This window comes from Plodia interpunctella, chromosome 2, assembly GCF_027563975.2.
Source record: "Plodia interpunctella isolate USDA-ARS_2022_Savannah chromosome 2, ilPloInte3.2, whole genome shotgun sequence".
In the NCBI taxonomy this organism is placed as follows: domain Eukaryota; kingdom Metazoa; phylum Arthropoda; class Insecta; order Lepidoptera; family Pyralidae; genus Plodia; species Plodia interpunctella.
Window position 1 is genome coordinate 8,940,836 of NC_071295.1, and position 14,836 is coordinate 8,955,671.

Here is a 14,836-nt window from a genome sequence, read left to right on the forward strand (position 1 = left end):
AATATCAAATGTAGTAAAGTGCGATAGTGACAAAATATACTTTAGCTTAAAGTATCCTTTAGCCTTTTTTTATAAATCCCTCTAATATTTTAAATGCGAAATTGTATGAAACATGTATGAATGTTTGTTCTCTTTCATGCAAAATCTATTGGACGGATTGTTATGAAATTTGGTACACGGGTAGAATATAACCTGGAATAACACATAGGGTACTTTTTATCCCGAAATTCCCACAAGAGTGAGGCCCCTGGGCGCAGCTAGTTATATAAATTTTAGAAGTAAGGTATGTACCTATCTACCTATTGCAAATGGGTAGGTCTACTGTTTTTTCCTGTTATTACTGCAAAACAGGATAATAACGGGACATTAATTTGCATTTACATAATTAGCAGAAAAGTTCCTCAAAATAACTTTACATTTTAATGTTTGTTTCCGATTATATCCTGCCCGACTTAAAAAATAGCTGCAATTTGTAATAATACCTAAAACTGGATCCTGGATACAATTAGTGCAGCTTAAGTCGGTGAAACCGACTGTTTCTGAACTGACTAACCGATTAACCTGCTCTTAAGCTGTTATATGGGTTTTATATTAAGGCCCTTGAAATTATTATACAGAGTGACTTTTTGATCTCTAGGGACTTTTTGTCTACTGAGCATGTACTGATAGTGCTACTATCCATGCTAGTGAACAACTTTTAGTATGGCAGTAAGTAATAAGGCGCGAAAAAAGTTGTGATCCATATATTTTCCTCAAACTAACTTAATCAAAATAATATTAGATTTTATATGGAAAAGCTGTTTTTTTTTTTGCGATCTTGGTGTTGCTCCCATACGAAAAGTTGTTAAGTATCGACTGACATGTAGACAAAAAGTCGCCAGTGATAAAAAATCACAAATACCTAGTTTAATTTAAATTTACCTTAAACCTCGTTATAAAGGTCGTCTGCATCATCCTCTTCTATTTCTGCCGCCAAAAATGCATTATACTATTCCAGTTTGAAGGGTGAATGTAATTACTGTGGCAAAAGATCCTAAGCAACAAAGTAGGGAACGCGCGTGTGACACCCCAGAGGTGGGCCGCAAGCCTGTTTGCCTGCTTCGTAGTATAAAAAATATTATTTATTTACTCTGCACATTTGTGTTTGAGTCATAGGATCCATGTTACCAAATTTCACCTGATTTGGTCCAGTAGGTTCGGACACAATGGCTGTAACAGACGGACGGACAGACGCGGTTCCTGTTTTTTTGTACTAAAACCTAAAAATATGATTACCTCTAAGTTATGAACTAGGAAGAAAGAAATCAATCTTCTATACTTTAACTATGCGATTTATTGACAACGTAGTCTCCGGTTTCCACGTTTAGGTACCTACACGATAACACTTCAAAGAATATGAAGGTGAAAGGTTCTCCGCAGCTGATAAACTTACAAGGAAACTTAACGAATATAAATAGATGCTTATGTACGCAAACAAAATGCCTTGTTTTTACATTAATATGTATAGTCATCATCGTTAACCATTTTGATTTCCCCACTGATGGGGCACTGCCCTTTTTGCATGAACCACCAGGGCGGGTCCAAAACGGATTGGCGGGTAATATAGTGTGAAAATATTGTCCATAATTTCAAATAAAGATATCAACTGGATTTTTATGATCATGACGATGACTGAAGTTGTTTCATAAAATTGTATCTGTAAATTGTACTGCACTATTTTTGTAGCTCTGTGTAACGGAAAGAGCCTGACATTATCGCAGGGAACCTTACAATGTGTATATGATACACATTGTAAAAATTTGGTTTTTTAGTCTCGAATAAAATTATTGTAGTGTAGAACAAAGTGTGTTTGTAATACTTAGATGAACATATAGTACCTAATAGCACTTAGGTTCTTGATTTTATTTCCATAAACCCAGCTTCGACGTCGTGTGTCTTCTGTAAAGGCTCGAAATTAAGCATCAGGACAGAAACGACTTAGTTTATCTGCGATTTCTGTGAAACTTATTCGGACCTCATGTCATGACCCGAGCTATCCGTGAACGGAAACCGTTATCAACTTGGGTTTAAGTTGAGTTGAGCCTTTTTCGAAGGTAGATTACAAATTTTTATCATAACATCACTTGCAATGTCACGGTGGGTCATATTGAATGATTTTCCTATGAGAAATTTTATTTTTCCGGGATGAAAGGTACCATACGTCCTCTCCGTAGTTCAAACTGCAAAACATGTATGGAAAACTTCACGAAGATTGGGCAAGCAGATAAACCGTGAAGAGGTAACAAAGAAACTTATTTTCGTAGTTATAATATTAATTGGGATAGAATAGAGGGATCATCGGTTTCATGTCTTGAAACGTTATATCTCTCACAAATCTAGTTACAGTATATTATACATTCATGAACAAGTCATGCTAACCCACGCTAACCGTGATGACCTGCTGCCGGTCACCCGTGACTTGAGAGCACGTTACCTACGAGTCAAGTTCATGGTTAATATCGTGATGCACACATGAGCGCTAAGGAAAATAATTAATGTAGGTAATACTTATTAGTGAGACTTATATACGCTAGATATGCCCTGGGCTCGGTTTCCGTGGTAAATTCAGGATAACATGTACCCAATGTGTAATTCCAGGAAATATTATGCCCGTGTACCATATTACCATATTTTACTGATACATGCCCATACTTATATACGCTAGATTTGCCCTGGGCTCAGTTTCCGTGGTAAATTCAGAATAACATGTGCCCAATGTGTAATCCCAGGAAATATTATGCCCGTGTATCATATTTTACATCAGTAAAATATGTACACGGGCATAATATACTGCCACGCAAAATATACTGGGCATGTATCAACATGCCCAGTATATTTTGCGTGATTTAAACGTCCTTACACGAATATCCCAACATTCATGATATTAGTGCGATAGTGAGATTATAAAAAAAAAGAATTAACAAATTAATAATCTACCGGGAATCAATTTGGTTTGGTTAATGTTGTAATTTAGATACAATGCTGATTTTGTTATACCCCAATAAATTGTTTTTCTTTCTTTCTATCTATAACATTGGCCACGTATGGCGGGTCTTGGCCTATTCCTTATCCATCCATAAGGAAATCCTGTGCCCCAGCAGTGGAGAAATTTAAGTGGCTGGCGATGAATCAAATAGCCGCGTGGATAAAAGTGGACATGGATGATCTTGAGGAGATAACGATATGTTTATGAGTAAAGATCTATAGCGTTTTCCTTTTCCTTTTAACTTTCAGAAAACAGGTCTACGCCATTTCTTTCGTACAATCAATATACTTATATACTTTGCTATTAACTGTAACTTTGTAACTATTTAGTAAATACTATTTGCAAAGTTTCATCAAAATATAACTGAAATACGAAAATCTCGATGATTCTTACAGTTCGAGGATTCTAACCATGCATTAAAAATCTTTAATCAAAGATTTCGCTCGTACTTGACCCGTGGAACATCAACCAAGTCAACTGCAGATTTTTGAATTAACCAACTTTATTTACCGCAGGTACTCCAAGGCTTATTTTACCAAATATTATTCACATTATGATATCAGAAATCGCAATGAATCACTTTGGTCAGTGAGATTAAGGTTTTTTTCAGCAAGTATCGGTCACGACGTGCAATTAAGTTAATTGTGTGCTATCAATACTATTTGGATGTCGGAATTGTACTGTCATTGTGATCAGCTTCTTTAGTAATAGAGGCTTTGGATACATATTACAGCATTATGGTTATTTAAATACACAAAACGTCATTCGTTTAAGTCTAGCCTATATAGTGATTTTATAGATCTAGTGCGTGTCTAAATCTTGTAAGCTCAATACAGTTTAAATAGTGATTACTCTATAGTAGTATATTCACAATTGATTGGGCTGTCTCATACAAAACCCGAAGTTCTAAAATTTTTGAAGATTCGTACCTAGTTACAATATGACATCCACGGGAGTTTATGGAGTTGTCAGTCGTCCTACTCTAGGGCGGAAACCACACGCCTCAACTATTTATTAGTGTGTGTGACATATTAAAATGTAAATAAAGATAAAGATATTTTGTTTATTTGTTTTTGACATGCGGTAATCTTGGGAGATGAGAATTTTTCCAGTATAGAAGCAACATGTTTCACTCGACATTCGATAATTTACATTTTTTTATGTTTTATCCATCTCTGACATTTTTATCATAGTAATGTGTACGGAACGGACGTTGTGATATAACAATTATTGTAAGAAGCAATATTTTTACAAGCTCTTTTTTGTACCTAATTTAATTTTTGTTCGATTGGAATGTTACAATTCAACTTCAACCGATTGTGATGAAATGTTGTATACGTGTTTTGTTTAGCTTACAATAATATATGACGACAATAAAATAACAATCTGTTCCAACTACATACAAATTAGTAGCTGTAATAAAAAAGTGTATAAGTTGACTATATATGCGTCGAAGATTTGAATGTCTCACAAGTTTTTGTATATTTTTTATGCACAAAAATAATAAAAGCCTCTAATTTATCTAACATGGGAATGACAGCTCGTGAAGTATAGTTTCGAGGTGATGTATCCAATTATAAGTTCATGTTATGAACTAGACGTTAAAAGGAATTGCGCTAAAGTGACCTTCTATGGGGATTATCAAAGGTTGTTCCAAGAAGCTGAGTACGAAATTTGAGCCATAGATAAAAGAAAAATATATTAAGATTTGAACAAATATATAACCTGTTCTTAGTAATATACTCGTATAAGGAGTGAATCAAATAGCGTGGTCAAAAGTTGTAAGTAAAGTCAATAGTACACCCGAATTCATTGCAAACTCGCCACTATTTTCGCCTTGGAGATTTATGCAGAGTAACTAGATGTGCTGTTGACTGTACCTAGTTGTAGTTAGATATTACTTATTCTCGTGAAATAAATTCACTTATTTAGAAATTAGCTTAATTATTTTTTTAACAAAATATAATGTTTAATATATTTTTTTTAAATGTAGCATATAAATAAGATGCTTAGATCTTTAAAACTACGTAACGGATTTTATGCGTGGTTTTTTTAAATAGACTGTGATTCCTGAGGAAGGTTTAGGTGTATTGTTATACACGCGGGCGAAGCCGCGTGCAAAAGCTAGTAAATAATAAATTGCATACGTAACCTTTGATCGGGAATGATTCAATATTATTAACCATTGGTTCATTGACATACATTTACGTCTCAGATTCGAATTGACGTATTACTGGTTACAAACCGTCTATACCTAAAGATAACCTTTTAATTTGTATCTGCGCATTTTATATAAACATTCATACCTAAAATATTGAGGTATACAAATCAAAGTTATCTGTCGCTCTACTACGTTAGTATTGTGTAAGTCTGCAATGTTTTAATATGATAAAAACCAGTCAATAGCTGGTTACTTACCTAGTTCCCTTGGGAAATCGCTAATTAAGTATTTTATGAGTTGCAAGTTTGATTTTTCCACTGCTAAAAGAGACCACGGACGCAGTCTCTTTTCTTAGAATTTGCTTAGAATTTGATTTTTTCAACTTGAACCTCTACACGTTCCTGAGTAAAAGGCTCTTGACAGATGAACAGACAGACAGGCAAATGAATAGCGAAGTACCTAATCTTGTAACGAATCCGTTTTTTGACCTACGAAATTAATTTAATGTACCTAAGTAGTATTTAGGTACTTATACGTAAAATTTGTATATATTTTATGTCCTAATGATTTCTGTCCACCTTTGGAATATGCGCAAATGAGCACGCGTCATTCATTTGTTTACATAGGATAGGTATACTTTATCAAAGGTCAAAGATATTATGTGTAATTTAAGGCGGGAATTTTGCGACAAATGAACAACTGCTCGCTATGCAATGGCAACGATTTGTTACAGAGATTTTGCTTATGTTATATCATCAGACACTAAAAATAGAACAAATATAGGTATACCTATTCATTTTACTTGTAATTATTAAGAACAGAGTTATTTTTTTGTCATAGGTAACTAAGTAGGTTTTTTAGGATTTGGAATTAGGATTGACCCTTAAAAGCTTGAGAAGATATAGAGAGCATAACTGTGTTCTTGAAATCAAAGGTATGTATGGGTTGATTAAATAAACGTGATGATAGTTTAACTAGAGAGAAACAAGTGGGTACCTATATGAATGAAGTCACAGATCATTCGCAGATCCGGTTAGCATCATTATTATTTATCATAATTACAATCTTAGCTTTAGTGTGATAGATTTGTCAACAATGTACCTATTGATAATCAAATAACAGTGGGTTTTCCATTATCTACCAATTGTTGATTAACTTTTGGTATTGGTTGTCAGGTAAGGCAGGGTAGGTTACGTAGTAAATACTAATACTAGACCCAATGGTTTCATCTGTTACTGTATTTAGGTCATAATGGGTGACCATTTAGTTCATTCGGTTACGACATCGATGCCAAAATCATCCGATTGTCTCTAAAAAAGTACTTAATTAATTTCTTGGGCTTCGAGTGGGCTAGGTATATGCCGTGTTAACGATTAACTTTAAAAAATCTTCATAGAATAACAAAAAATACATGTAAAGGTTTATATTTATTAATCATAACAATTCTAAATACAAAATTCTAAAATTATACAATCTCTATCAATGTAGACTTTCCATACAAATAAAGGTCTTAAGAATATTTTGAGCAAAACAATACAGAAATACTGACTCAATAGGCAGAAGCAATTTCATATTAGAATCGACAGAATATTTCACTGAACTAACATGATGAATTACAGAAAAATATATATTTTTAATTTTTGTTGATCTATGAAAAAATAGAATTGAATGTAATATTGTATGAAATCAGTCAAGCCCAGGTTTACTTTATCATGAGTTTGTGTGAGTTCGTATAAGTTTATCACAAAGTCTTATCAACACAATCACAGTTCACTGGATGCATCTTACGCGGCAGGTACCGCTGCTTTTTCATTTCAGCGTTTTCCATATCTGAAAATAAAAAAAATAAAAGATTCAATTTCAAATTGGTGGGAGGATATTTTTGTTACAATTTCATAATTATTATTAAATCTTTAGATTTAATTATGATTTAAAAAATGCATTATCCTCACAGAAACCATTTGCTTTCAAATTCATAAATGTGACACAACATAGATTTTTTCTAAATAAATAGTATACTTAATCTGTGCAATCAAAATATAATGTTATTGTTTTTCAGATCATTGACCGTTGGCGGACAAATCCGTTTGGACCGGTCGAATTCATATAATTTGGCCATTTTCTTGTTAGCATAAGTGCTTCGGAGTCACTGTGTTTGATGAAGTTTTAAACAGTACTCTTTATCTATATACATTATACATATTTCAAAACTGTTTCTACCAACTGCACTTTCTGTGCACTGTAACTACAGATTGAATATTTCAAAATTTCACAGTCTGGAGTATCAATAGCTATAAGTACAGACCTAAATAAATATAAACCTAAGTAGTCCGACTTAGTCGCTTCATTCATTCATTTCAACTGTAACCACCCATCAATTGGTCCCAGCAGTGGGGACATCGAAATGGCAAATGATGATCACTAACCGAGTATTTAAATCAAATTGTATTTTGTTATATTGATATTTCATCAGAACAACTAAATCCGACTGTTTGCGGAAAGGATAGAGAAGATAAGGATAAAGGATATAAAGGATTTGGTCCCAATGCAACCAACTAGTAAATCGTGCAGAATAGAAATAAATAGAATCCTGGGGAAGAACTGGTTGTTAAGCCAAGATCAAGAACATCTCAAATATTAACTACGTAAATTATATTAACGGTAATTAGCACAATTTTTTATTATTTCAAGTTGCTGAGTTGCTGTCGACTTGCTACGACCACGGCGACTACAAGGTCGTTGAAACGTCAGCAACATTAAATTAAAAAAAGGTTCGTGCTAAGTACCGTTAATATAATTTATGTTGTATGTGTTCAGAGCGCGAAAGTTTAAAAACCACTATCTCAAATATTATAATATAAATATTACCCGTAAGAGCCAGAGTTGGCTGACGCTGTAGCCGTCGCTGTAGCAGTCGCGGTGGCTTGACTGCCACCGTAGCCGCCTCCGCAGGAGTGACAGCCCCCTCCCTGTTGGTAAACGGGCTGTTGATAACCTCCGCTGCCACCATAGCCGCCACCGCCACCTGGAAATAATAATAAATAAATAAATAAAAGTATAAAATAGCTTTACTTCAGGTAACTAGGACCCATAAATTGATACATAATATACAACAACTCAGTCGCTTTTAATAAAACAATAAATAACAATGAAATCAAGTATGAAACGTATTTACTATTTTTTACAATTTTAAGTATATGATCTTTAAATAACAAATTATTAAATAAAAGAGACTTAGACTAAACTTAAAAAATATACTAAATTATGTCAAACATACAGACAGGAAGACAAAATTAAAAAAATATATATTTTGGATTCTATTAGTCCCATAAAAACCTCCATAATTATTTTTCTGTAATATCTCCCTATGTACAGATAAAGTCCATTTACAGTTTTATTATATTTAAAGATATGATACAAAATGGTTTATTTTTCTAAGATATTTATTTAGAAGTCTGAAAACTTATGTAGGTATAAATATCTCTTTAGGCTAGAGACGGTTCATTGATGATTGACATTTGCGTGGAAAGAACCCAAACTTGACGTTAAATTAGTGTGCACCTCATTTATTGATGTTTTTTCTAAATTGCCATCTTCGTTACATCAATTAACTTTATGTAGATAGACTGATAGATAGTTTCGCATTAGTAAAACATACAAAATAGTACCCACAAGAAATTAATTTTCGTGTTTTGTTGTAAATTCTAGACAGGGATATGAACTTGCATAAAATACAGCATGCGTTCACGTTAACTTTGGCTGCGCTCCTCTAGTGAAGAAATCATCATCTACAATATCGATTGTTTTATACTAGCAAGCAGGCAAACAGGTATGTGCCCTACCTGATGGTAAGTGTTTATGGATGCTCTCAGTCTATGAATGCCTGCAACTTCTTGTCATACGCGCGTTGCCTACTTTGTGGCCTAGGATCTTTTGTCACAGTAACTTGTAATGACATACTCTCACCCTTCAAACCAGAACACTATAAAGCAATTATTCCACGTCTTATTTTAATCATAAATTCGACCATTCATAAGTATGACAGATCCACACTTAAGTTCACATTAATTGAACCTTTGCCATTTATAATATTAGTAAGATTTTAAGTTACCTCCGCCATAGCCGCCACCGTAGCCACCCCCGCCACCTCCTCCGTATCCACCTCCGAATCCTCCTCCGAATCCTCCCCCGTAGCCACCCCCGTAACCACCACCCGCGCCGTAGTTACCTCCGCCGTGGCTACTGTGGCCTGGAACGTTTAGATAAAATATATTAAATGATTGCTTTTGTCTAACGTGCTTTATAAAGTTACAATAAATAAAATATTTTAAAAAATGTAAATTTTTATACGGTGTAAGATCATTTTTCCCAATTATACCATCAAATTGGCAATTCTAAGGGTTGACGGAGTATCAAAAGATGTTCGCGCAGCATTTTTTTAGTCTACCTATAAAAGACATAATTATTAATTATTTTATTTGCCAAACAAAAATGGCCAATTTGCCAAGCAAAAAATAGACTAGGGGTCACCTTTACATGACCGCTTTAATAAAAAGGTTTAAATTTTTCCAGTTACACAACATAATTTACGTGATAGAAGGCCATAATATACATACCTATTTCTTTAACGACGACGATAGTTTTCCCGAGGCCTTCTCCATGTCCATAATTTTCGTAACCTCCCCCATGTCCGCCGTATCCTCCCCCGTGTCCACCATAGCCGCCCTCGTAGCCTCCTCCATAGCCGCCGCCAATGACGCCGAATCCTCCCCCAAAAGCTATCCCGCCACCGCCTATGCCTCCGCCCAAAATTTTCTTTTTCAACAACAGATGTCGCTTCTGTCGGTTACTTCGCCCTTCTTTAGCGGAATGCTGGTCTTCCAATTTCTGACAAAGCAAGAAAAGTAATCGAAAACTATATCGTATTTTTTGCTGGTTAAAAACTGGAAAGTAATTTCTAAAAAGATACAATTTTGTAGTATTAGGTATATGTAGATATAGGAGGTACATTTATTTCTTTTTCTTTTTCATTAAAATTAAATTACTTTTCCCAAGACAGCTAATAAATTGTGTCGATATTTTGAATAATAATAATAATAAATAACGAAGTGTAATAAGTATAGCAAATAATTATCTACTACAAAAAGTCAAACAAAAACCGTACATTTATAACAACAAATAAAGGAACAAGTATGTACATACTTAGGTATCATAACATTTCTTTTATCTATGTATCATAACCACCATAATCATCTTATCACAACATAATAATATATCTATATATTTTCTTTATATATTATTTCAGCGATTAGTAAAGAAACTAATAAACTTTAATTAAAATGAAAAACTTTGTGCGTTCAAAAAAACAGATAATTTTGTATGTTTATGATGTTATGTACCTACTAGATAATAAAAATTATATTTACACATAATTATATAATCATAACGAATATAGAACCTAGCCTTCAAATTAAATTTTATTAGTTTCTTAATATTATTAGTACAAAAATTTTACTGCCATTTATCTCGCAAAGAATACGTCCCTTCTTATATAATGCCGCTTGTTTATATAATTAGGCGGTATTGTTTTATTCCATAGCAAATTTTTCAATAGCAAATGCCATACTGAACCAAGAATTGATATTTTTTTTCAGTTATTTATTTAAAAAAATTTAAATGTTACTAAACAATTACTCCAGAGTTCGCTGTGACAGATATAAATTATTGTCATTATATAAATTCCTGGGGACCAGTTCTAGGTTATATTTAGATCCAAACCTACACTGCCCTAAAGAAAATAGGAGCAAAACAATCACCCTAGCAGTATCAAGGCCATCTACTTATTTTCAAAATAAATACCTGGACGTAGATAGGTCTCGGGTTCCTATCCAAGGATTTGGGTTCAGGTTCCAGTCGCACTTTTTCTGGGTTTTGAGGAGCTAACAACACCAGGATCGGGAACTGTCTCGACCGGTCCGTCGCATGAGTCCTGGAGTCCTTTGGGGGTGCCAGGACTGGCGCGACGAGCACTATCCTGTCCCCCCCATCGAGGGTGTTGTCCCGCACCGAGGGCGCTGCGCACGCGAAGCTCGCCAGCGCTAGCACGACCGCCACGCCACTATATCCCATCGTGTTTACTGCCGAAGGACTCACAAAGCCAACCTATTTATACAAGTTTTTCCCGCAGACGTCATGAAGCCGCAGGATGCTTCGCAGAACGCGTAGGATTCCCACGATGACGTTATCGTTAAGACAAACGAATAGATCTTCCAATGATTAAGGTTAACGCATCTTTAGACCAGCAAAAAGATGGAGTAAAATAAGTTGTGCGAAACGTGATGAAGCCCGCCTCGGCTGGTGTAATTTGCGCTCTGTGCACGTATGCCGGTGGTTATCCCCAGCAAACCGGATATACTTGCCATGTTTGGGATGGTAATAAGTCGACTGAATCTTCATGTTTTTGTTTGAGATTACAGAAATGAGTTTTTTTTTTAATATGCGTATTTTTGAGAACTTGTTTTATCCTCGTACTTTGTTGCCGCTGCTCGTAAATAACTTCATTCCAGTTGGCACTAAATTTAATAAGGTAGGTAATTGTATATAGTTAGCTTGGAATTACAATCATCTCAAGAACCAAGATTGACAGATACATTATACAGATAGAAAAATACAAATTCTTTGCAGAATGCTTAACATTATTAAAAGGTCTACATTTAAGTTTTAATTTTCTAAAATAATACATTAGGTACTTAAGTTTACCAGAAAAAATTCAATAGCCTTTAAAAGACTTCAAATCCAACAAGAAATAGCCATTTTAGGATATACTTATCATTAATATCTCATCAATCCACCATGACAATTATCTTGTCATAGTATCACCTCATCAGTCTTCCGGAGCAACTGATTTTCCGACGTATAATTATATACCGGCAATCTAACCCACATTCAACCTTTTCCATGTTATCAACCCAGGTGACTTGATAACATGGAAAAGGTTTTTTACCCACATAATGTTGGGTAATGGTTTTTTGAAAATTATAGTCTTAGTTATACTTTAATAGTCGTATCATTATGAACGTGTCATCAGAATTTTGCTCATGGAAATAGTTGGGTACAAATATTACCACAAATATTAGACAAATAAATTATTTAAATTAAATATTAACATCCATTTAAATTTCATGATACTTTATATGTAGTTTATCCTCATACTTGCGTTCTTCTGCACTCGCCTGATCCCACCTGATATCGGCATGAGAGCAATGGCCTTTCTCCAGGTGATTATTTATTGCGAATGTAATTTTTCAATTGATTAATACATTTTTGATAATGATCTTGATTGTTTTATTTTAAGGATTGTGGCGTTTATAGTTAGTTTATAACAGTTTAGAAAACAAAAATAAAATAGATGACAAAATTATATTATTTGATCTTATGTACTTAAAAAAAATTAGGTATTAGGTATTTCATTAAAAATAAAATGTTTTTGGAATTTCGTAAGTTTATTTTGTGTTAAAGATGTTTACAAGTCCAATGTAATGTATGATATCGAGAAGATTTCCGGAAAATATTTATTTTGATCAAAATTATTAATTATGCAATGGAAACATCTTTTTCTTGTTCGGGAAAAACGATTCATTATTGATAGATAAGTACTGTTTAGATTCTCATAGTACGAGCGGGCACAGCTTGCGGCATAGTGGCATAGTATGGGTCTTGGTCCTCTGAAAAACAAAAAAAAAACATACACATCACACAAACACATTATCTTGTGTGTCACGTGCGACTTGGTGACGGCAAAGGTGGCTAAATAATGGTAAGAAAGGATTTAGTTTCCTGTGGTGTCGCGTTTTCTGTTTCGTTTTTTCATCGACACACAAAGATAAAGAGGGATCTTGGATTTATATTTTTTTTTCTTTGCAGGAGCCCGCTTCCTCTGTTGTTATCGGAATCAATCGAAAGGAAACAGAACACCAGAGTAGTTAATAAGAATGACAAACAAATGAAAAATTTTACAAATTCGATACATAAAATGGCTAAATATGTTTTACATTTTCGCACTATGGAGAGTTGGACCGTGACATATTACAATTTCATACAATTCTAGACCATACTTACCGGCCACGTTTATGACTACGGTGGATCCTCTTGTCATAGTGTTAGTGCCGTAGGTACTGTAAGGGTCTACATACGTTCTGTATTGCGTTGGCTGACCTGAAATTCATATACAACATGTCTGTTTTACAACAAGGAAAAACGCTGCATTATAGCGATGTCCATGATGATATTTCAGGCAACTGCGTTTATATGTACAATCTGTTAGTAAGGGTATTATACCAAAGGAAAGCTAATTTCGTGAAGAATAACATGGTTACCAGTCATCATCATCATATCGAGTGTGTTATTGCTAACACTGGTGTCAGATTTTATTCAAGTCGGCTAAAGGCATCTGATATGATTTTTACGACTACTTACCGCCATCTAGTGGCAGGTAGTCGCGTATACACATGCCAATGGGTACTTCGGGGGTTAGTTGTAACCATGTCGTAACATATCGATGGATCGTATATCAGATAGAGTAGATACCTGAATTGCCTGTAATGATTACAGTCTTCTGCCCAGGCACAGCTGCTGCTGGTCTGTCACCAATCCTTGCCAATGTCTGAAATTAAAACAATGCACTGGCAGGGTGGTTCCGCCCCAGAATAGAACCACTTCATATCCCTCCCGTGAATGGTATACGAGGCCACTAAGGTATAAAGCCTTGAGAGCTCAAAGTTTACAATAGCATTCCCATAGTGGGTTGACATCAGGCAGGCGGTGGGACATAAAATCACATCTGTATCTTCAAATTTTAAAATATAACAATTTTTTGAAAATATAGCTAAGAACACTATCGATTAAATTAGTTTGCAAATAATAAAAAAACTACATGAAAATCGGTTCAGTCGTTTACGCTGTTACGATTGTTACCCTCCTTTAGTCGTCGGGGTTAAAAAGGTTGGTAGAATACGACCTAGAAATGGTTTGGGTACCTAGAATGTCACAAGGTATCTAGAATGTCACACATGTTCGCTGGTATGGTATTTTAACAATTATTATGACGAATTAAATTTTGAACTAAATGCCACATAAATATTTTTTCTGTTCAACCTACGCGTTATAGATCAAAGCTCATACCTGTAGCCGTGGCAGGTCTTGCGCATCTTGTATGTACAGACTCTTCACGCTGGACACGAAGACAAGCATCGCCAACGAACAGCAGAGAAAGTTCATTATGAAGTTTATTCTTCACAAGTGGCTATGGACGCTATAGGAGACACTATTTTTATGCCTAATAACCCATACTTGTCCCATTCTTTTATACTTCCATGGTCGCCTTGACAATGCTATCTTGATGATCTTTCGTATTTTCTATTTATTTCATTTAAACACTTGCGTAATTTTTATCTTGATCTTGTAACACATCTTGTACCAAGTTTTCCTTTTCCAGTCATTCAGTTACGTCAAAGATTTCTGATTTAATGATTTTTACGTAAATGAAAAGAAATATACTTACATAATGCAAAAAATCCATATGTAGACAGTAGTTGTAAGCCCGAATAATATTACTATGATATATGCATGTGAATAATTTTGTACCTAATAGT

General features: G+C 34.5%; 2 protein-coding genes across 3 annotated transcripts; both read right to left on the reverse strand.

The window, feature by feature from the left end:
- Positions 1-6,600: 6,600 nt before the first annotated feature.
- Positions 6,601-11,554, reverse strand: LOC128677489 (uncharacterized). The gene is made up of 5 exons (XM_053758386.1): positions 11,046-11,554; positions 9,803-10,073; positions 9,298-9,435; positions 8,055-8,211; positions 6,601-7,016 (listed from the first exon to the last, which is right to left on the reverse strand). The coding sequence occupies exons 1-5, from the start codon at positions 11,313-11,315 to the stop codon at positions 7,001-7,003; spliced, it is 852 nt and encodes a 283-aa protein (XP_053614361.1). The 5' UTR covers positions 11,316-11,554; the 3' UTR covers positions 6,601-7,000.
- A 1,115-nt stretch (positions 11,555-12,669) lies between these two features.
- LOC128677496 (uncharacterized) lies at positions 12,670-14,836 on the reverse strand. Of its 2 annotated transcripts, none has more exons than XM_053758406.2 (4): positions 14,746-14,836; positions 13,773-13,848; positions 13,305-13,400; positions 12,670-12,910 (listed from the first exon to the last, which is right to left on the reverse strand). In XM_053758406.2, exons 1-4 carry the CDS (start codon positions 14,761-14,763, stop codon positions 12,846-12,848), a joined length of 255 nt encoding a protein of 84 aa, XP_053614381.1. In that variant the 5' UTR covers positions 14,764-14,836; the 3' UTR covers positions 12,670-12,845. The 2 variants fall into 2 exon arrangements, with proteins under 2 accessions (XP_053614381.1, XP_053614373.1); XM_053758398.2 differs by lacking the exon at positions 14,746-14,836 and adding an exon at positions 14,367-14,686.